At 35.8% G+C, this 22251-nt stretch overlaps 4 protein-coding genes across 4 annotated transcripts; 1 reads left to right on the forward strand and 3 right to left on the reverse strand.

Annotated features, from left to right (window-relative positions):
• Positions 1 to 976: 976 nt before the first annotated feature.
• Positions 977 to 7987, reverse strand: LOC108380693 (ATP-dependent 6-phosphofructokinase-like). The gene is made up of 11 exons (XM_017637088.1): positions 7655 to 7987; positions 7392 to 7575; positions 7164 to 7321; positions 6775 to 6929; positions 5314 to 5422; positions 2812 to 3273; positions 2568 to 2731; positions 1885 to 2504; positions 1419 to 1641; positions 1125 to 1213; positions 977 to 1044 (listed from the first exon to the last, which is right to left on the reverse strand). The coding sequence occupies exons 1-11, from the start codon at positions 7919 to 7921 to the stop codon at positions 983 to 985; spliced, it is 2493 nt and encodes an 830-aa protein (XP_017492577.1). The 5' UTR covers positions 7922 to 7987; the 3' UTR covers positions 977 to 982.
• Positions 7988 to 9821: 1834 nt separating this feature from the next.
• TyrRS-m (Tyrosine--tRNA ligase, mitochondrial) lies at positions 9822 to 11818 on the forward strand. The gene is made up of 6 exons (XM_017637100.1): positions 9822 to 10142; positions 10216 to 10363; positions 10425 to 10609; positions 10675 to 11246; positions 11321 to 11509; positions 11571 to 11818. Exons 1-6 carry the CDS (start codon positions 10015 to 10017, stop codon positions 11732 to 11734), a joined length of 1386 nt encoding a protein of 461 aa, XP_017492589.1. The 5' UTR covers positions 9822 to 10014; the 3' UTR covers positions 11735 to 11818.
• Positions 11797 to 12785, reverse strand: LOC108380712 (nucleolar protein 12). The gene has a single exon (XM_017637110.1). The coding sequence runs from the start codon at positions 12664 to 12666 to the stop codon at positions 11848 to 11850; it is 819 nt and encodes a 272-aa protein (XP_017492599.1). The 5' UTR covers positions 12667 to 12785; the 3' UTR covers positions 11797 to 11847.
• Positions 12786 to 20942: 8157 nt separating this feature from the next.
• Positions 20943 to 22202, reverse strand: LOC108380722 (uncharacterized). Its single transcript, XM_017637120.1, has 2 exons — positions 21684 to 22202; positions 20943 to 21526 (listed from the first exon to the last, which is right to left on the reverse strand). Exons 1-2 carry the CDS (start codon positions 22094 to 22096, stop codon positions 21187 to 21189), a joined length of 753 nt encoding a protein of 250 aa, XP_017492609.1. The 5' UTR covers positions 22097 to 22202; the 3' UTR covers positions 20943 to 21186.
• Positions 22203 to 22251: the final 49 nt, after the last annotated feature.

The raw sequence follows: 22251 nt of genomic DNA on the forward strand, positions 1-22251 counted from the left end.
ATTTTTGTTGAAATCTTTTGTAGACGGCATACACGGTGCGTCTGACTCGGCAGTCATTTAGGTACCCGCCTTCGACTACACACAGTTGAATCATTCAGAGTCATTTGTGTACGTGTTGACTCGCCTTCGACTACACACATTTGAATCATTCAGAGTCATTCCAGGAGTCATGTTGGTGTAACTAACTCATAGTTATTTTCACAAATACATCCAAACCGACTCACGAGTCAGACGCACCGTGTATGCCGCCTATTACCTATGCCGTATTTTCATTCGGCATTAAATTTCAAGTTTAATGATAAGTTTGGGCATCCAAAAATATTAGTGTTATTGCTTTGAGAATAATGCTGGATTTCCACCAAGCATTAAATGGCAGACGTTTTAATTATAAATTTGGGCATTAAAAAATATTCTTGGCATTACTTATAACAAAGTCATTAAACTCATTTCCACAAGGCATTTTTGAAATGCCTCCAATTTTTTAGTAATTTCAATGCCTAGTGTGAAATTTGGCGTAATAGTCACTCAATATGTTTCAATACGTATTTTTGAAATGCCTCCAATTTTTTAGTAATTTCAATGCCTAGTGGAAATTCGGCGTAATAGTCACTCAATATGTTTCTGCATGAATTTTTTTAAATGGCATAATTTGTTTATAATTTTAATGCCTAGTGGAAATTCGACATTATGGTGCGTTCTAGTTCAGACCTTTTTTCCAGGTGATTTCTGTTATGTTTCTCTTTCTGGGAGTAGCTAACAACTCAACAAGTTAAACATTAGTTCAGAACTAACACGTTGAAACCACCGTAATGTGCTGCGACTTTTCAAGTCTATGATTTATATATTTTCTTTTAAAACAAATGTCTACATACATACATAGATACATATTTATTTAATATAAAATACATTTGTATTACGATTCGTTAAATTTTTTTCTACATTAATTCCTTTACAAATAACATTTATCAAAGAGTAGAACGTTTCAATTAACGGTGCAGTTTATATCAACCGGTTCCTGAATTGGAGTGGCTGCAATTGAAAAATCTATTTCGCAATCATTTAGTAAAACGTACCATAACCAAAGTAACACAAGTTAATAAAATATTCTAAAAGACGGTACTCACTATCAGATTCATAAGCTGAATTGTGTATTGAAAGAATTTTTAGTAATGGACGCATTTGCATCCACCACTGCAATCTCGGTATGCGATGTCTAGAAATTAAAAACAAACCAATAAATGTTATGAATTTTTAATTAATTTGAAATGCACAAAATTTAAGGTCATGTCATGAGACACAAATGGGTTTTAAAATACCCCATCCCAAAATTTGCTCGTGTGAATGCAGCCTTATGAACGTTTCAACGTTAGCAGAAAAGCAACACTCTTTCCAACCGAAACCAAAGATAGTACACTTACTGAAATTCAGTTTCATTAGCCAGGTCTTCTACTGGTGAAAATTTATATTCCGCACCCATTACGCCGAGCATGCATGCTGATTGCTTGGATGTAGTCATTATCGTTCCATCCGGCTGCACACTTGCTTTCATTTGTTCTCGAATATATTGAGCGCAAACGATGCCCATTTTCGTTGCCAAACAACGATCAAATGGTGTGGGATAGCCGCCCTGTTGCATGTGACCTAAGCAAGCGAAAGGTAGATGGGTATAAAATTACAGTAGGGGTATTCTCGAAGACTTGCAAAGCCCTTTCACGGTGCACGGATTGCACGGATTGCACTGATTGCATTTTAAAAACCGGTTTTCCTATGGGACAGCTTTGCAAACTTTGCGTAGTGCAAGGGCTTTGCAAGACTTCGAGAATACCCCTGGTAAAATTTCCTAAAAAATCGCTACAATTCATTACTCATTTGCAGTTCGTATACCTAGAATATTTGTACGACAGGTGAACAATCCATTAGATTCCTCCTCATAAAGTCTTTCCATAAAACTTGCTGTATAATTTTTATTAGCACCTTCCGAACGCAACACCAGCCCCCTCTCGATGCCCTCGTTCATCTTAGCGACCATATTGGCACAGTCACGCTGTATGTCACTCACACGAAATTTCTCCTCGTAGATGTAAGCCGAATCAGCGCCACTCGCCATAGCTGACATGGTTGCTAAATAGCCACAATAACCGCCCATTGTTTCAATGATAAAGACGCGTTTCTTATAGCCACGCGCCGAATTGCGTATCAAATCACAACATTTCATAATTTCATTTAAGCTGGTGTCTGAGCCGACACAGAACTCTGTGCCTGGCATGTTATTGGAAATGGTCGAGGGTATAACGACCATAGGAATGCAGAATTCTCGATAATTAGGGCGCTCCAATGTCAAAGCAAAAACAGTGCGATACGCCTCGAAGCCGCCAATAACGACCAAGGCATGGATCTTGAACTCACGCAAACGGTCAGCGATTTCAGCAAATTTACCTTCGGGTGTTACACGATTCATGCCAAGAAAGGCGCCACCTTCCCCACACCAACCGATTACATCACTCCTGCGAAGTATGCCAGGTGATTGAAATATTAACGGTGCTGATGTATGTACGTATATCACTTACCAACTCAATTGTTTCACCTCACCCGCCATTAGGCCCGTCAGACCCTTCGAGATGCCAAACACGAAATCGCAATGATAAATAATAGCTCGAACAAAACTGCGCGTGGCCGCGTTGATGCCACATGCTGGTGAACCGACATTCATAACGCCAACATTGAAGGGAGCCTGTTCCAGAATAAAAAACAAAAAACAGTCAAGTAGCTTAACCAAGCCGAGAGGAAGAAAGCTGTGCTCTCACTACATACGCAATGGCTTGGGCTTTCCGTTGCTTTCGGCGGTCTAATCAGCGACAGCATCTTTAACGCTTGCAGATTCTCTTGAAATGATGAACCACGCAACGCAACGGCTTTCTCCCAATCCTTATCCTTCATGGCAAGATTCACTCCTTGCGTTCGCTCCACAGCTCCCATCAGTGGTATTCTCTCAATGCGATTGTTAACGATGACAATGACGGCAGGCGTTGTATTTGTTGTTGATTCCAATACAGCAACTGTTGCTTCGGCGCCCATGCGACAAGCGACGATACGATCGAAGGCGCTAGGCGCTCCACCGCGCTGCACATGACCCAAAACGGTAATACGGCAATCCCAATTTAATTTTTCCTTAATAACTTTCTGTACAATTTCCGATGTAATGGCATCGCCATTTATAGCGTTCGCCCCCTCAGCAACGATAACGATGTTGAGACGTCGTCCGGCGTTTCGCTCCTGATTAAAGGAAAGAAAATGTTACTTAACTAGAACAGAGCATGAGAGCCAAAATGTCGAGCCCTCGACGATATATTTGTTGTACACTTTTGAATTTTCCGATCGGAAATGAGGTTATATAGTAGACAGTCGTAGTTCTGATTTTCTACATTCTGTCCGGTCTGTAGTTAGTATACCTTTCCAAGTTACATTTGTTGAGGGGGTCAGATCTACTTAAAAGGCGAAGGAAATCATGTATTCGCCGAGGTGTTATGCAGGTTTGGAGCCAAGGCGACTGCGGGATATGAATTTAGCGTACCACAATTTCTTTGGCTACTTGAATAATAATGAGAGCCCAAAGGCGGCCAGAAATTATATTCTAATATTATTATATTATATATGATTTTCCGATAATATTCAGATGGAACAAACCCGAAGTAACTGTGGACTTGCTGTGTCATGAATCTCTCTTTATGCCCACTGATCTTGGTCTTTCGCTTATTTTTTGATCACCGAAAGGTCTCGTCGGATTAGGTAAAATAAGGAATATGGTCGGACTCCTTGACGGGGAATAGTTCCGCAAATGAGAACAGCTATAAATCTATATCGCTCTTCACTTCTTCGACAATAAAAACTAGCTTTGAACCCCTGCACAGGGAAAATGGAGTCACTGGATAAAACTTACAACAAGTTTGTTGACAGCGTTGACGGCGCCGAAATCGCCTACCCGAGCTATCGTTTTGACTAACCTTCGGTGATCCGCACCTACTGCGACGAGGACAAACGTCTGGAGGGTATTTCTTATATTGCGGACCAAGGCAACATGAAACCTCTTTAGAGAAAGCAGAGCCTGCGAGAAGGATAGCAAATAGCCGATTTCAATAGACTCGATAAAAGCATTTCCGTTGGGTAGGCATACATAGCATAGTTCACCCTAATCGTTAACTTCCAAGTCGGCGCCTGGCGTCCCTTCTTCTGCAAAGATTAATCGATCCCTCACGGTTTAGCGTGACCCACGATTGAGAGAATACAAAGGTTGCGCTGATCTCGGACCGCTATTCCTCTCTTAACGAATTTGACAGAATCGTTGTTTACATGACGTCACACTTGTGCAACTTGTTTACGTTTTCCTTGCAACATTTTTTCTTCTTCTTCCATTCTTGCTCACGTTTTGGCATTTCTCTCTCGCAATTGCACCAGTGTGACGTCACACAAAAGTTATTCTCAAAAATCCTCTCTGATCGGCGCAATCTTGTATTCTATCATTCTTGAGTGTGACCTACGAGTAGTACTGAAAATAATTGACAAGCTAGGTGGCGTTGTCCAAGAAAGCTAGCGGAAAGCAGAAGATAAAGTTAGATTGAACTTAACAGGGTAATTCTGGCAACTGTCTTTCACCTCACCACGGTTGTCTATTCTGGCAACTATTTTAAAAGCTCTTTACTGTCTTTCGAACGACTAATAGAAAGATCTGCTAATTAAATTCAATTTAAAAAACACATATACATATATATTTGTCTTTTTAAAACAATCAAAAGTAATAAATAAAAGAAAGTTCAATAAAAAAATTAAAATAAAGCAAAATTAAATAATTAAATGATTAAATTAAATTCAAATGGAATTTTTTTCTTCTCAATTAATTAAAAAAAAAGTTCCACCGCCCGCCACTCGAACACGTAATCTTTCGAACGACATGCCTATGCTCTGCTCACTCCGCCATTGTGACTGTTGGAGCGACGCGAGCTAAACGACATACAAGTGGTTCATCTCAAAATAGCTTTTCACCACGAGTGGTGAATGAGAGAGCTTTTTTTTGTAAGACTTTTGTACCAGAATAACATCCGTCTTTCAATTGTCTTACGAAAGACTATTTACTGTCTTAGCCAGAATTGCCCTATAAGAAGCCCTAGCCGCTATCCTAAAGCCCAGACTATGAAATAATAGGGCCAGCTTTAAGCTAAGTATACCCCTGATATATAATTTGTGCGGAGTATTATTTCGGGGTTCTTCTTCTTATTGCTTGACGCTTTAACTTACTAAGCGATTTTTATAGATGCTTACCTTTTGTAATTTTTCACACAAACGATCGGGCCAATCTTCTGGCGGTGGTGATTCAGGACAAAACACATAGTCGGCTTCAGATATTATACCGGAAACGATTGCTAAGTAGCTGCAATTAGAAAATGAAAAAAATTATCAACAAATTACGAATGTAACAAACATCGTAAATACTTTGACCTATATTCTTGTTGTTCAGTTGTGGGCTACGCAGACGAAAATATCATCCTAATCAGAGGTGGGTTTGAAGACACTATCTCCAACCTTCTATAAAATTCGCTGAGTATAGTCACCAAATGCGTGCAATAATAATGGGTTAAACGTAAACCTCAAGAAGATCAACACAGTCATTTTCTCCAGGAAAAGTATAACAGACAAACTACAAGGAATGGTTCCTTCAAGAAGAAAAGAGACACTTATCTATTGAAGTGAAATATCTGGCAGTTATCCATAAGACAAGCTCTCATGGAATCCCCACCTAAATAAAGCTGTGCCTTCCGAGATTTAACCTCATTAAAGATTTTACAAAATTTCAAGGTCTTTTTCCCCAAGAGAACCAACTGTGACAACGAACGACCCAAACCCCGGAAAGACAGCCCTATTTGGTATATTGATGGCTTCAAGACTGGCCACGGTGTCGGAGCTGGAGTCTACGGCATATAGGCCATAAAGCTCCTTTTCAACAGCATATGGCAAGGTAACTCTGTCTTTCAGGCCGGGGTGCATGTGGTGGTGAAACCAACAAACACATCTCGCTCCTTGCTCTTAAAGTGCACGAAGTTACTTTAAAGCTGGTATGGGATTGCCTTCAGCTTTTAACACTTGTCGCATCCAGAAATCGGGTATACCTCATATACGTACTAGGATACAGTGGTGTCTTGGGCAATGAAGTGGCAGATATTCTCGCCAGAAAGCTCGGATCAGTCTAGGTAGTGCCACGAAGAACAGGAAACAGCAGAGCACATTATGTGCCAATGTGAAGCCCGCACTTGAACCAGACTTCGATTCTTTGGATCACCTCAATAAGCCAAAGGACCTCGCGTGGTCGTTTACGTGGATCAAAGAAAACCAGTAGCAAAATAGAGGTTTGTTACAATGTACCGTTTCTAAGACATGTTCATTCATCTAAATTTAATATCTCATGTTGCATACTTGTAGGAGCTTTAACTGACTCGCTTAAACGTTGACAAACACTACACACATAAATTATTTGTAACATTTCCTGAGCAAATTAATTGAGAATACTTCTAAATACGGTCCATAAAACACATGTTTGTAAATAAGGGTAACAGCTAAAGTCGGGAGGTGGACTTTACTAAAATCTAAATCGTAAAGAAATCATTGCAGAATTCGTAAAACATTTCCGATATTCTTAAAGATTTTGTTAACATTTTGGGAACTTTGGCTTGCGGGCTATGAACCTAACTAAATATATATGTATGCAGGTATAAATTTCATACTAACCCGCAACGTCGTCCCATAACTTCCATTATAAAAATGCGTTGATGTGAGTAAGCTGTACTCACTATAGAATCGATAGCGTCAGTAATGCGATGCAGAGCGGTGTTCGAGCCAATGGTTAGATCGGTGCCACAAAAATCGTTATCGATGGAACCAACCTTGAATATAAAAGCGAAGTGAAGTTATAACAGAACTTTTATGACAACTTTTGAAAACGACGGGCCACAGCTGCGTATTTTGTAACTGTCGATGCATAAATGAATTTTTTCAAATAGATTTACACTGACCACAACAATAGTCGCGTTTTGTAGCTCTGTTGGCGCAAAAATAATTATCTATCTTCATGTAGACCATCGTTTTCAATGTGTTTCATCATGTGCATTATCACCTACCACTCCCACAATATGTAAATCTTTGAATTGTTCTCTTTGTTGCATTGTGATTTTGCCCTCGACTACTAAATCGTCCAGCAACCCACTCCATTCTTGACGAAATATATTCGCGCCGGTTAGAGAACCGTCACCACCAATTACAACTAAGCGATTAATCCCTAAACAAAAACAGACATACATACATACTTATTTCTAGATATTGTTATTTTAAAACAGATTTAAGTGCACCTTTTTGCACCAAATTAAAAGCTGCCTTCTTACGTCCCTCGCGTTCTGTGAATGCCTTGCAGCGTGCCGAACCGATTACGGTACCGCCCACATGTATAATGGAGGATACCGATGACCAGACTGCTTTAACAATTTGATCACCACCCTCCACCATGCCTTGATAGCCCTCACGTATCATGTAGGGCTGCGAGAAGCGAAAAGGACAAACCAAAAAAACTGAGCGCTTTCTAGTAGTACAACTGTTTTATTTGCTGCCTCCTTACCTGACAGCCCAAATATATGGCCATGCGCACACAAGCGCGCACAGCTCCATTCATGCCACATGCATCGCCACCACTAGTGAAAACCGCTAGACTCTGACCTTTGTAAAGATTTCGGGATACTTTTGACATCTTATCTACAACGGCTGAACTATCCTCCAGATATTCGGATATTATTTGTAGAGATTTTGCTTTTAACGTACGTTTTGTTAGAATTAAAATTTCTTTTTTGATTATGTGAAGTTTCTGACATCTTAAAATCGATGCCATGCTTCTACGAAGTTGAAGAAATTTTGTGTTTCTGTTTACATTTTTAAAGAAGTACGAAAAATTAAATTAATTATAGTTTTTTTTTGTGCTTCGCATAACTGTATACGTTTGACCTTCCTTATTAAAAATTTTAGCATCATTTTTTGAACTATGTATGTATGTTAGGCATTTATTTATTTTGTAAAAGTAACGTTTTTTTATGTATACCAATTACTACAGCTGGTATTATCCGTATATTCGGGTAATAGAATTAAATCCATATCTTTTTGTCATGCGGATATCCAGCCGGTTAATATTCTTTGGCTGCATTTCTTTATTCATTCTGAACGTTTGGAATAAACTTTTTTGTTTATTTATTCTTTAGAACGTTCCTGATGATATGTTGACGTATATTTCAAACGCATTCTGTTTATTCCGGCTGTGAAATGGGATTATCCGGAATGTATAAAGAAACGCAGCCATTAATTTAGTTATCCGGATATTCTAAAATATGTGTGAACGCAAAATCAGGATATCCGGTTAGTATCCATTAGTTTTGTTATTCGTATATCCGGTTAATATCCGCTCATTTGGTTATCCGGATATTCGGATTTTTTAATCAGATATTAAAGTATCCGTATATTCGAAAAATCCGAATGTAACATTCAGCCCTATTTTTTACTTTCTTTGGAAAATAGGTTATGAGGTATTTGTACAGAGAAAAAATCGGGCCATTCACTGAATCCGTCGCAGTCCGTTTTTTTGTGAAATCTACGAAAGTGTTGTCACTGAATTCGAATAGCTACGAAAGTAACATATTCTTCAAATGCATGCGTTCGTAGCAATTGGGATTCAGTGGTTATATTCTTGCAAATTTCACGAAAATCGAACTACGATGTATTCAGTAATACCATCCGCTCGTAATTCTTATTTGCAATATATTCCCGTCGGCTTTTTCTAGTCCCTGAAAACATTTCAATCCCAATGGGTGTACTGCGGAAAACGTTCATAGAATAAGTTCACGGGATTGGCATTGGCCACTTCTGAGCTGCTTAATGTTGTCTCGACGGAGTCATCAGGCACGCCATCTATCTGATTAATGAGAGTTCCTACTGAACCAATGAAGGTCTAAGGACAGAAATGTTTTTGGGTTCCGAATGTACTCTGAGTCATTCATCTTCGACTCAATCAGTGTGTTTTCTGCTGCTAACCGAAGTCGCCCCAAACTGCTGCAGGAGGGACTTAAAACGATGTATTCCTTGAACCGGGCAGCTTATTGTCGCCTGGACATGTCCGGGCTTACTTTTCTCGCCTTGGGGTTTTAAAGGATAAGGTTCTGATTCCCTTCGTAGCTCAAAACTCTTCTTACGACCACCTGCTGGAAGGTATTTTGTAGACTGGTACATAACCAGGAGCTACCAGCAGCTATATTTGATCTTAATTATTGACCAGAACACATTGTGCTCAGGGGCAATCAGGGCACCCGGCGAAAAATGCTGAATATAGTGCTTTTTTTTATGGCTGGCTTTTATTTTCGAAACATTTAATATGCAACAATAATGCCTTTAAAATCTCAAAGGGACATTGAATTTTCTACCATTTTTTAAAATAAATCAGCAGCGCAATCATAGAGTTCATATTATGGGAAATCGTTTCTCTCCGTGTATATTTAACGATGTTTATTCGATCGAGCTCTATCAATTTAAATTCAATATATTTGAAAATAATGCCTTTCCGAATCTTTACGAAATATCTCAAAAACCTAATAAAAAAAACAGCCGAGCCACTTGATCCCCCGTACTTGATTTTGGTTTTCCTCCCAGATGGCTTGTTTGGGGTATTTGGAAAACAGCACGCGAAATTATCAGCAGATCTCTGCATACAAAATACCGCATAACCATTCAAAACACCACGTAACCAATACCATTAATTTCTAACATACCTGTACTTCAAACATCGGCATTCACTGTTCCCACAATAAAATCAGCTGTTTGACCACTAACCTCACTATTTAAAAATTTTGCATTGGGCCGATTGGTGATTTATATTTTTATTTTAGGTACAATTTTATATAATAAACTCAGCTTTTAAAACAAACAAAAAGCAAACGTACAATGATACGCCGGCAAACGTTGTTAACACAATTTCAGCGCGTGTTTATCAAGCGGAATATCGCATATAAAAACCTACTCGCACTTAAAGGTCGTGGTTTCTTTCAAGACATTTTTCCAGACACGGCAAAGTAGCTAAAATTAAATGTTAACTTCCATTCAATTAAGTCATACATTTACTTTACATATATGCTTTTTCAATAGCGATCAGATGAAGACGCTCTTCACAAGCGGACCTCAAACTATCTATGCCGGCTTCGATCCAACAGCCGATAGCTTACATGTAGGCAATTTGTTGGTGATAATGGGTTTGCTACATTGTCAGCGTGCCGGTCACAATCCCATTGCACTGGTGTGAGGCTTAAGAAAACTTAACTTATAGTAGATACATTTACAACTCTCTTTTATTTTAGGTTGGCGGTGCTACCGGCTTGATTGGTGATCCCAGTGGACGCAAAACGGAACGTAATCAAATGGGTGAAACGGAAATAGAAACGAATTTGAAAGCCATAAAAAGCCAATTAGCACGTATTTTTCAAAATCATCAAGACTGCCTGTGGGACGATAGCAAAAATAAGCGAAAACTTCCAGATTTACGGTATGTAATTCAATTATTTAATTAATTTCCATAACCAATTTAAAAAAAATTTCCAACACTTATAGCATTGTAAACAATGCCGATTGGTATGCGAATATGAACCTCATCGACTTTGTTGCGAATATGGGGCGCCATTTTCGTATGGGTTCGATGCTCTCACGTTCCTCAGTGCAGTCACGCTTGGAATCCGAGTCTGGTATGAGCTTTACAGAATTCACATACCAAATTTTTCAATCTTATGACTGGTTGCATTTATGCCGTACATATGATTGCCGCTTTCAAATGGGCGGCTCAGATCAGATGGGTAATTTGATGTCTGGCCATGAGTTGATAAGTCGCGTAGTTAGAGAGCCAGTCTTTGGTATGACACTACCGCTGGTCACCAATGAAGAAGGTGATAAATTTGGCAAGTCAGCGGGCAATGCAGTGTGGCTAGATGAGGAGAAGTCTTCCGCATTTTCTTTATATCAGTTCTTTGTGCGCATGCCAGATTCTGAAGTCGAGAAATTGTTGCACTTATTTACGTTCATACCTTTGCCAGAAGTTGAGCAGTTGATGCGTGAACATGGGAGGGAGCCAGAGAAACGAAAAGCGCAAACGATATTGGCAGAAGATGTTACATTATTAGTGCATGGAGGTGCGTGCGTTGACTAATTTTAGTGTCACTCATTTTATTTATGTACATCTCGGAATAATTTGTATCTGTTACAGAAAAAGGCCTGAAGCAAGCTGAGCGCATCACTGACGCGCTCTATAAAGGTAGTGTTGATGCATTGGGTGAACTCAACTACGAAGAAGTGAAAAAGACATTTGCAGGCGCGAAAGTTGTCGACATTCTGGCGGAACCGGGCATGTCGATGCTGCAACTGGCAATGAAAGCCAAATGTTTTAATAGCGAAAGTAAATGCATTAAACATTATTTTACGGACACAGTTTCAAATTAAAAGTATATTTCCCTTAGGTGACGCTATGCGCATTATTACCGCTGGTGGCTTCTACATTAATCAAAAGCGCGTACAAAACATTGCTGAAATCATTACTACTGGAATACATGTACTCAAAAACGGACTATCGTTGCTACGTGTGGGGAAAAAGAATTTCTACATTGTGCGTTGGCTCAAATAGGCATCCCCATCGACGAAAGGTATTTGTTGAATATTTGGTAGTTTAGTTGAAAAAATATACAAAAGTGTTGTTAGAATAAAATGTAATTTTATTTAAAAGCTACAAGTTTGCAACTAAGGTCTCGCGCCTTTCGCTGCGGTGGGCTTGCGCCAACGCTTGCGTGCAAGCAAGTCCTTTGCCTTCTCCTTTTTCAAATTTTTATCGTAGAATTTGCCGCTCTTCGTAAATGTTTTCTGTTCATTACGCATTTCAGCTAATTTTCTATTTTTTTGTTTTAAAATGTTTTTCTTATTTGCAGATTTCTTTTTGCCTGCCTCTGAAAATTGCACTTTAATGGTGCGTCCTTGCAGTGTGGAATTATGCAATTGAAATCCACGTTGATAGCTTTCGATGTCAGCCATTTCAACAAAAGCAAAACCACCACGACGTTTTTTCGGGATGCGTACACCTTTCACCGTACCAGCACTGGAAAAGTGCGCCTCCAAGTCTGTACCTGTCGTCTCGAAATTTAAATTGGTCACATAGAGCACATGACGATTAGCTTTTGCAGTACCACGCATAAGCGCTGCCAGCTGTTGTTTTGTTAAATTAGTTTTCACCTCATCTGTTTCATCTTGTTCATCATTGCTAGGGGCTTCGTTTTCAGCCAAGGCTTTGTCAATTGCCGCTCCATTTGCGCTGTGCTCTGCTTGTGAATTTTCGTCAACTCCTTCCTGTTCGCTATCAGTGGCCGCATCATCTTCGTCATCACTATCGCTGGGATTGGGTTCCGCTGTTTTCTCTTCATATGTGCCATCGAATATCTCCTTGCGTTTCACATCATCGAAGTTGCCCAATAAATCCGCTTCATCGCCGTTTGCTGTGTGGCGTACACGTTTCGGCTTGACAAATTCCTCGACATGATAGTCGCTATCGGATGAATCGTCGTCCATATGTCGGTCTGATTAGTTTTTAATATGCTTCTAAAACTTTGTAAAGGTAAAAATACAAAACGCGTTATTTCCCTGGTTGGGCACGAACCAAAACAAAGACACATGCGGCCAAACGTCATTGCATGCTGCTTCTTTTCACTGTGTGCGCTCACAACAAAATGTGGGCTAAATTTTTTTTATTTTATTATAAAGGATTTTTTAAATACAGCATTTTGAACTGAATATTTTTACCATAAATAAATTACCCAGCACCTGTTTTGTTAAAATGCTACTGCATCAGAAGGGTTTAAAAATTGTATGTTCAGCTCTATTGTAATTGGGCAGCGGACAAAGAAGAAGCAAGCATTTGCGGCCTGTTGTTGTTCGCTGCTGCGGGCCTGGTAGAATTGCCCGAGCTGTAACGAACATTTCGGTATCGAGTATCGAAAATATTGGATACTTTTTAAATCGGTACCGAGTGTGGACTCAGCACATCACTAATGCCGCTTATTTTCGCGTTTTCGTCCGATAAATTTGCGGGCTGCTTCTTGCTGTGCCCTGCTGCGGGCCTGGTATATTTGCTCGAGCCGAAATTGCGGCACGACTAGTTCTGCGTGAGTGGCTGTACTGTTGCATACTTTTAGGCGTTTTTTATGAATATCGTAGAACAGGGTGGTGTCTCTTTTAAAATGACTAGCGCTTTCAAGTATTTAAAAACTTACCTCTTGCACTCATGACCAAAAGTCACTTTTTTATTTATTTTTTTAACAATTATTTTGATTTTATTTATTACTGCATAGATAAGTATTTTTTACTTATGCCAACGTATTGTTTGCTGGTTTTTCTCTTTACTTTCACCGTTCTTACTCGGATACTCATTTGGTTTCTAAAATAAATTAATCATCTGTTTCTATGTATGTATGTATGTATGTATTTAAATGTGTATGTACTGATGTTTTGTTTTTAGTCTACTATTAATATAATTTGTTTATTGTGTTATGTGTACATTTTTTTTAAATTTATTGTTTCATACTTAATATATAGCTACGCTTATCAACGTATGTATGTATGTACATACATACCTGCGTATGTTGGTTTCTTTTATTGTTTAGCTGCTTTTTACGGTTTTCATTATAGTTTTTGTGTTTATTGATAATAGTTAACATTAGTGTTTTTTTTTTATTGAATTTAACTCACTACAGTAGCTGCTCTAAAATTGGCAGATTTTCGAATGCAATTTCTTAATTGATTTTGTATTTTATTTTCTTGTCCAAAAATACATCTTGTGCTTTATTTTATAAGTTTTTTTTTGAAATTTGCGGAGAAATTTTAATTTTTAGTTTCTGCAAAATTATGTAGTTGCTCACAATAAGCTCCCGACTTGATTGGTTTGCTCACATCTATTCTTTTTCTTTTTTTTTGTTTGTCCCCCTCAACATACAGATGTGTATATGATTATATAGAGGTTACATATATATTTATTTTGTATTTTTTAAATTATGGCAATTATGTGTATTTAGGTTGGTTTCCTACTTTTTGTTTCACTAATGCATTTTACAAGTGTCTCAATGGTGTTTATGCATGTATGTATGTATGTACACTATAGGTGCGTTCAGAAATGCATCAAGCCAAAGCATCACTATCTTTTATTTTCAAACCATTGTTGATGGAAATGTCTTATTTACGCAGCTAAGTTCAAATTCGGCTTTTAACCGTGGTTGCGCATATCTGACATTTCCATCAATTATAGTTTTGAAATAAAGGAGACTGATGCTTTGGCTTGATGCATTTCTGAACGCACCCTACATTTATGCATTTTTGTAAATGTGTATTTGCCAAATCACAAAACTTCTACTTTTTTTTATTCACAATTATAGCTGGGTTTCAATTTTTTTATGTAGCAAAATGCATATTTACATACTTTAAAACTCTAAATTCTTATTTTCACTTTTCTCTCGCTAATTTCTTACGTCATTATGTAAGTTATCACACATTTATATGTATTTATATGTAGTATTTAAGACAAACTGCAATCACTACTGTTATTTTAGAATTAAATTTCTTAAGTCTCTTTAGTTCAACAGAGACAGAGAGAGAGAGAGACCGATTACAATAGCTGTGTTTGTGTGTATACACATTTTCTAAATAAGTACTCGTTTGAACGAATAAATCGGATAAATATATTTTTTTTTAATACAATACACCAAATATTAAAAAAAAATTAACTTTTGAGTTGATTCCGTTTTGGCGTTTTTAATTTCCTTGAAGAATGTTATTGCATTTTTTTAATAAATGTTATCTTCATTTTTTAATATATTTGATAACTAAAAAAGTATTATTTTTTTTTATTAGAAAGTACATATATCAAAAACAAATTTAAACCTATTTTTATAAATATTTTTTTCTTTTGTTTTCATAAACCTGTTTAAATTTTCCGACAAAATATCTTGATAGCATTCAATAACACATTTGTTTTTTTTGTTTTTTTTTTTGTTAACAGTTAGAATAAGAATTTGGTACACATTTTTATGGAAATAAAAAGTGATTAGCCTAATTTGTGGGAAGATGATCTATTTTGGAACGCATTGCCGTCAACCTTTGGCAAGTTTGCTATGGAGACAAACCGGTTTCGGCCTTGTGCCATCTTCAGTGTAGTTTTTCGTTCTCGAAAACGAATAAATAAAAATGCTACACAATACAACCTCCCTAAGCAGAACCTCCAGTAATTTGAAGTGAAGTGAAATTGAAAGCTTTCATTCGTATATTTCCATTAAATCCGAAACGAGGAAATATATGTATGTATGTAACAGCGAAAATACCATCCGCCACCAGGCTTATTACTTAAATAAGTTGATAAAATTTTTGAAAAAACTTCATGAAAAATAGCGACTTTTGGCATTTTCAAAGCTCTTTTTGGCATTTACTTGGCTCTAACGGATATTTACTTGGATATGTAGGCTTTTTTCGCTTAACTTTTCAAATCAAAATTTTATTTTATTTTCAAATAGTCGCTGTGCAAAAGAAGAAATGAAAGCATACAATTTCTTTTAAATCGTAAAACGCAAAAATATGTAGATAAGTGAAAATTGGTACCCGACTAATAATACACTCCTCCATTTTTATTTTGATTAAAGGAGAAAAAAATAATAATTTTTAAATTCAAGGTCACGGCTTATATACCCAACATTAGCTTTTTCGGTAATGGAATTTTATATTTCTAGAACTCAAATCGCAGTGAACAATGAGAAAAAAAATAACCGACTCAATGCACACAGCTTTCTTCAAACTGAGAGGTCTGATAATTTTCGCTCTATATTACCCACAAAAATAAAAAATAAATTTATTGTTTTAGTTATTTTATTTTTGTATTGCTAACTTCTACTTGCACATTGACAAATGTTAAGTTAATAAATTACATACACATCTATTATTGAAACGTCAGGAATAAGGGGCAAAACAATTATTGCAACTACAGCTTCAAACGACAAATACCCCTACCACATATAGAACATGCTACATAAATATTTTTAACGTTAATAATTATTGGTTTGCGGTTTTTTATTTTATTTTTTATTTTTTGAAGGCGGCGGGGATATGTCACAAAAATTATTTCATCTTCCTAACTGCGTAGTTTTTCATTACTTAATTGTTTATTATTTTTTCATAATACAAATATAAATATGTATGTTTATGCATTATAAGTCTCATTTCATGCATTTCTTTTGCACTTACATATGTACATATGTACATATACTATGGGTTCATACTCATACATACATATGTATGTATGTTTATGTATGTGCATATATGTATACATAAAATAGTTGGTCTGGCTGAGTGTATGCACGGATGCTAATACATGTATTGCAAATTCGAAATCAATTTAAATACATAACTATGTGTACATACTATACATTTAATCGATAAACATAATTTATTATATGAAACGAATTGTATATAACTATTATTTCAAAAAAATTTTAATACGTTATAATAAAGAACACTTTATTTGGTATGCAATTGCGCACACATACTTATATATTATGTAGTTTTTATTAATAACTTATTTTTTTTTTTAGTTATGTAATTAGGTAATAATTTCAAACAACATGTGGAAGTAAGCGGCAAACATTAAATAATAAAATAAAAACGTAGAGACTAAATATTGCATTATAAATATAGGTATGTATATTGATATATGTATGTATGTATGTATGTTTGGCTCTTAATCTTGTACGCATTATTTTTTTAAACAATTATCAATTAATTTTTGTTTTTGTTTTGTTTATACACAAAGATCACTTTCATTTTTATTCGTCGACGTCAAGTATCGTAAATGCAATACGCTCATATCGTATCACAGAAATGCTTACAAAATAGACACGCACACGCAAGCACACACATGCTATCATTTACACAAACAAATGCAACAATAATAAATTACAAAAATTTACTATCAAGAGTAATAAAGAGAACAAGTAATTTTTACCGCTAAATTCTTCATGATCAAATGATCGGATCTAAACCAAATTAACATGGGACCATGTGAAAAATATTGAAATCGATTAACGTGGTCCAAAGTTATGCCGTAAAAANGCAAGCACACACATGCTATCATTTACACAAACAAATGCAACAATAATAAATTACAAAAATTTACTATCAAGAGTAATAAAGAGAACAAGTAATTTTTACCGCTAAATTCTTCATGATCAAATGATCGGATCTAAACCAAATTAACATGGGACCATGTGAAAAATATTGAAATCGATTAACGTGGTCCAAAGTTATGCCGTAAAAAAAATAAAATAAAAAAAAATATTCCGACGAATTTATAACCTCCTCATTTTATTGAAATCGTTTAAAAATAAGAAGAAATGCTAAATCTCAGTGAACAAAGTAGAAACAAGCCGTTGGCCAAATCGTGAAAAAACGTGAAATATTAAAAAAAAAAATGTTTGAACTAAATAGCAATCACTAATTAAAGTTTGCTTTGATAAAGTTTTAAGTAAAAAGTATATCTGTGTACACTAGGTTGACTCACTAGAAAAAAAATGGTACTGTTTTTCCATCGGAATAATCAAATCTATTATATTTTGAGACTTCCGCCAAAATATTTCTGAAAAATATTAGAATTTGCTTGAGCTGGACTGTTCTTAAAATACCTCCAAAAATAAAATTAGTTTTAATTTCTTTTTCCAAAACATCTCCTTAGATGATAGAAAAGTTTAAGCCTAAACGCCTGATTATGGCAACTTAACTTAACTTTTGGGAACTTAGAAAAATCAAAATGAAACAGATTTCGACGTGGCATTAGGCTTCGGCTGTTCAATTATAAGCAACATCCATTTAAACGAATTTTTACGTAAGAGCTTGTAAGTTACGTCAAGTTGTCATAATCAGACCATAAAAGGTCTGCATAAAAATATTTAAAAACTGTATCAAAGAAATCGCAATGATGCAATTTTTGGAGGTCTTTTCAAATCGGTGAAACTCACGTACATCTTAATATTTTTCAAAAATAGTAAATAAGGTGGACAAATTTTAATTTTTTTTTACTAGTCTATGTTTTGCTGCCTTTTGAAGGAAAAACTTTTTACAAACTAAAATGAAATTAAGATTTTGCAATATTTTTTAATAAACTATATAATAATTAATACGATTTTTTGGAAAAATTTTATAAAAAAATAAATGGAAATACATAAATACTCGAAAAATATCCCTTCTACTACTTTAAAAAATAAAAATGATTCGTTTTTTAAGACAAAATGTAAAAACAAAAGTTTTAAATATTTTGTACAAACTTTTTAGTTTTTTTTTAATAGATAAGCGCTTTAATAATTTTAAGAAACACAATATTTTGGCAATTGAAAACATAGCATATAGTAAAAATTAAAAAAACATTACTAGTTAAAAGGCACAGGATACTAAAGAAAATAATTTCCACAAAATAATTGACACAACATTTTCGAAAATGTAGTAAAAATTAAAAAAAAAAAAATAAAAATTTCATTGAATATAAAAAGTAGAATTTTCAACAAGATTTTTTTTTTGTTAGTTACAAATTATTTAATATTTAATGTGAAATCAACGTAAAGTTTAAAAAAAAATGTAATTTCCGCATGTCGCGAAAGGCACAAATAAAAAAATTTAATTTTTTCTAAAAATAGCCTTTTAAAAAATAAAAAGGCACGAAAACCTCGAAAGTTTATGGAACTGTCACAATTCTTATGAAAATATTTTCGAGTTCCAAGTTTAGTGTAAATCCAACCATGTGTTAAGTAATTATCTTTTTGGTTTTATCCATGACAGCCACAATTTTCTACTATTCAAATTAACACGAATTTATGCAAATAAAAATTTTTATTAAAAATTCATGACTATTTAAAAAGTTTAAAAAATTGTTTAAAAAAAAATCGATAAAAAAAAATTATGTGGATATATCGGTGGTCCTGAGCAATAACGACACAATTCAAAATTCAAAAAATAAAAACTGTTAGTACTGTTAAGTGGCTCTTGTCTCTAATCCTTGTCTAATCCATTTCCATCCCCTACTAAAGTAAGCAGTAAGCTTTGCTAAAGTAAGTACATGGATTCGATAAGGATTAGAGATATGCGCCAGTAGTAACAGTTTTATTTTTTTAATTTTGAATTGTTTCGTTATTGCACAGGACCATCAATCGATATATGTATGTATGTACATATACATTTAAAGGCTCGAACTAAAAAGAGAAAAAGTTTGTACAAGCAAAACGAATTATGTATGTATGTACATATGGGAGGAAGAGAATAACTGAAAAAAGTTAAATAAAAATTAAATTTATTATTACTAAAAATATTTTATGGAGGAGAAATCTGTCACGTCCGTTATCACATTTTAATTCAAAATAAGACCGAAAACGATTTTTTACGAGTTTTTTAATTAAAAAAAAAAAAATTGCCGGATTTAGCCAGAGGCTGTAGGCAGCCCTATGAGAGTAACTCAGAGTCATAAAAATTGAATGCGACACAATTTTCATTAATTTGATTTGTTATCTACAGTTTGCGGTATTGGTCTACAAAAAAAAAATAGTTTTAAGGCAATAAAAAATAAGAATAAATAAATACTTCGGCTCACATTCGCACTGCTACTAACACACACTTAATATTATAAACTTACATTCATACTAAATGAATCGATATTAGCGATTGCACATACGTATGTACATATGTATGTATTCACATTTCCGACGAAAATTCGTAAAAATTGCGTTAAAATTAACGAATAAAATCCAATACGAATGGAAGAGAAACAAGCTGGTCTTGGCAGCAGTAGCAACCGCTGGCCCTATGCATTAGCTATGCTGAGCTTGAGCTAAGTGTGGATTTGAACAACGTATGTTCAAAACTTAAATCACCTCTAGTAAGACTGACTGACACGGGTGTTTGGTTTAATCTACAAAATACATAATTTCTTTATCTTGCAGAAAATACTTAAAAAAAAAAACGTTACAAGGCAATCCAAGCGATTATCCTTTCCAATCTCTTTAAAGTTAAAAAATAAAAGAGGGGAATACACAAATCCGTGATACACTTAAAACCCATAAATAAAACCTCCTATAGTTCAACTCTATAGGCATACCCATAAGTTACATATGTAAACCTTGCTGCACTAAAAAAAAAAAAACACCTGTACGGCAGAGCAAAAGAAAAATCCTAAAGGCCACTCGCAAGTGAAACTCCATTGGCTACTTGCACACTCACAGCGATTTCCTTTTCAATAATTTTATACTTAATTTCTTTTCATTTTCTTTAAATTTGCAAATTTCATTTCAATTTATATTATTTTTCAATTATTAAAAAATAAATAATATATATCGTATATTGTATGTTTAAGATATTCTAATAAAAAATTGTATTTAAGTAATATTTATAAAATAAAATTACACAATGTGTTTTTGTATCGAATTGTACATAAGGTATTTTTAGTTCGATGAGTTTGAATGCATGTAGGTATATGTATGTATATATTTATGAGTGCACAAGTGCACAAGCGTGTGTCATATGTATGCACAAAATAAAAAAATGCCAAAAGGGTATGCACACTTAGCGATTTGTGTTGAAGGGTATATCGATGTGTTGAAATTATTAGGGATGGCTGTATAGCTTGGCGCAGTAGCGCTACATTAAATCGATAAAATAGAAAATACGCGTTCAAGTGGAGAAGATATTTTGTAATGAGAAAATACGTTAAAGTTGTTCTCGTTGCGAAGGCGACTGGAAAGCGTGTGCTTACTAGAATGACAGTCTTTTTTTTGTTGCTGATTGCTTTTCAGTTTTATTTTGTTTCTCTGCTTTGGTTGCTGTCTGCACTCCATCATCAACTTCTGATCAACTGTTCCTCTCCTATATCACCTACACCTCCTCCTCCTCCTCCTTCTGCTCCCGCTTCTCCATCACTTAATTATAACTGCAGTGCCAATGTTGCAAACGTAAACGCAATTGTTTCCAAAATAGTAAAAAATAATGATGCGTTTGTGTGCGCACTGCCCGCACCAACTACTAAATCTTACTGCTGGCGCTACCGTTACTGTTGTTGGTTGTTGTTGTTGCCGTTGCAGCCGCTGCTGTTGTACTTATACTATTTGTTGCAGCAGCGGCGATCACATTTGTACTGCTTCCACTACTACCACCACCACCACTGCCGCCACTACTGTTACTTTGGTCTTGACGTGCGCTATATTTGGGATTTGTCGGCATAACGGTGTCGGTGACGAGATCATTGGGCGCCTCTAGTACGCCCTTGGCATGTGCCGCAGCCGTATCTAAATCGGTGCGACGTGAGATCAACAAGCGTATATCGGTGTGCAGCGATAGGCGACCAGAGCGTGACGTTTGGAATCTGTATGGGTATTATGGAGTAGTGGGAGAGGGAGAATAATTGTTTAAGAATGGTAAATAAGGGAGTGCCTTTAGAAACTAAGCAGGCATTTAAATGTTTTCGGCTTTCTTTTATTGGAACGGCAATTTATTAACGAATTTTTAACTGATTAACTTACCTTAAATGTATGGAATATCGTAAGCGTTTCATATGCTCAGCGGATATGAAGTGTCCGAGATTGCTTACGCCATGCAGGCCGCCACTAGGTGATAAACGATATTTGTTTTTGGCATTCACTGTGTTATTACCATTTTGATAGCAGTCGTTGTTGTTATTGTTTAAGTTCAAAGTATCATCACCACCGCCGCATGCAACAGCGCTACTTTCAAAGCCATTTGTGTAGACCATGCCGTTGCTATCGTTTTGTTGTTCCACAATATTAACGGACTGTTGAGGTGGCTGTACATTCTGCGTCGTCGCTTCGTGGGTGCTGGCCTCGGCCAGTATCCGTTGTCTTATGAAGGTTTGATGTAGTGGTGGCATGTCGCGCATATCGTACGGTATAACGAACATACGCACTACAGTGCCCATAGGATTCAGCAGAGTTGCCTGTACAGTGCCGGAGCGTGGCACCGAGTAGCCTTTGCGTGGAAGGCGTATATCACACTATAAAAGAGGGAAAGGCATATAAGTAAATATGTGAAAAATGCGTAATAATTTGTACAAATTTTAAGTTTATTTTAGAC

This window comes from Rhagoletis zephyria, unplaced genomic scaffold (assembly GCF_001687245.7).
Source record: "Rhagoletis zephyria isolate East Lansing unplaced genomic scaffold, Rhagoletis_zephyria_1.1 Rzeph_scaffold_00128, whole genome shotgun sequence".
NCBI classification, from domain to species: domain Eukaryota; kingdom Metazoa; phylum Arthropoda; class Insecta; order Diptera; family Tephritidae; genus Rhagoletis; species Rhagoletis zephyria.

Excerpts from the sequence above, each read along its gene's own strand:
- LOC108380693 (XM_017637088.1), bottom strand. The coding sequence starts at position 7,921 with ATGGCATCGATTTTAAGATGTCAGAAACTTCACATAATCAAAAAAGAA. Across the intron at positions 3,274-5,313 it reads TGTGTGAAAAATTACAAAAG|GAGCGAAACGCCGGACGACG; the intron begins GTAAGCATCTAT and ends TCCTTTAATCAG. Across the intron at positions 1,045-1,124 it reads TTCAGCTTATGAATCTGATA|ATTTTTCAATTGCAGCCACT; the intron begins GTGAGTACCGTC and ends ATTGCGAAATAG.
- LOC108380712 (XM_017637110.1), bottom strand. The coding sequence starts at position 12,666 with ATGGACGACGATTCATCCGATAGCGACTATCATGTCGAGGAATTTGTC.
- TyrRS-m (XM_017637100.1), top strand. The coding sequence starts at position 10,015 with ATGATACGCCGGCAAACGTTGTTAACACAATTTCAGCGCGTGTTTATC. Across the intron at positions 10,610-10,674 it reads CGAAAACTTCCAGATTTACG|CATTGTAAACAATGCCGATT; the intron begins GTATGTAATTCA and ends CAACACTTATAG. Across the intron at positions 11,510-11,570 it reads CAAATGTTTTAATAGCGAAA|GTGACGCTATGCGCATTATT; the intron begins GTAAATGCATTA and ends TATTTCCCTTAG.
- LOC108380722 (XM_017637120.1), bottom strand. The coding sequence starts at position 22,096 with ATGGGCACTGTAGTGCGTATGTTCGTTATACCGTACGATATGCGCGAC. Across the intron at positions 21,527-21,683 it reads CGATATTCCATACATTTAAG|ATTCCAAACGTCACGCTCTG; the intron begins GTAAGTTAATCA and ends ATACCCATACAG.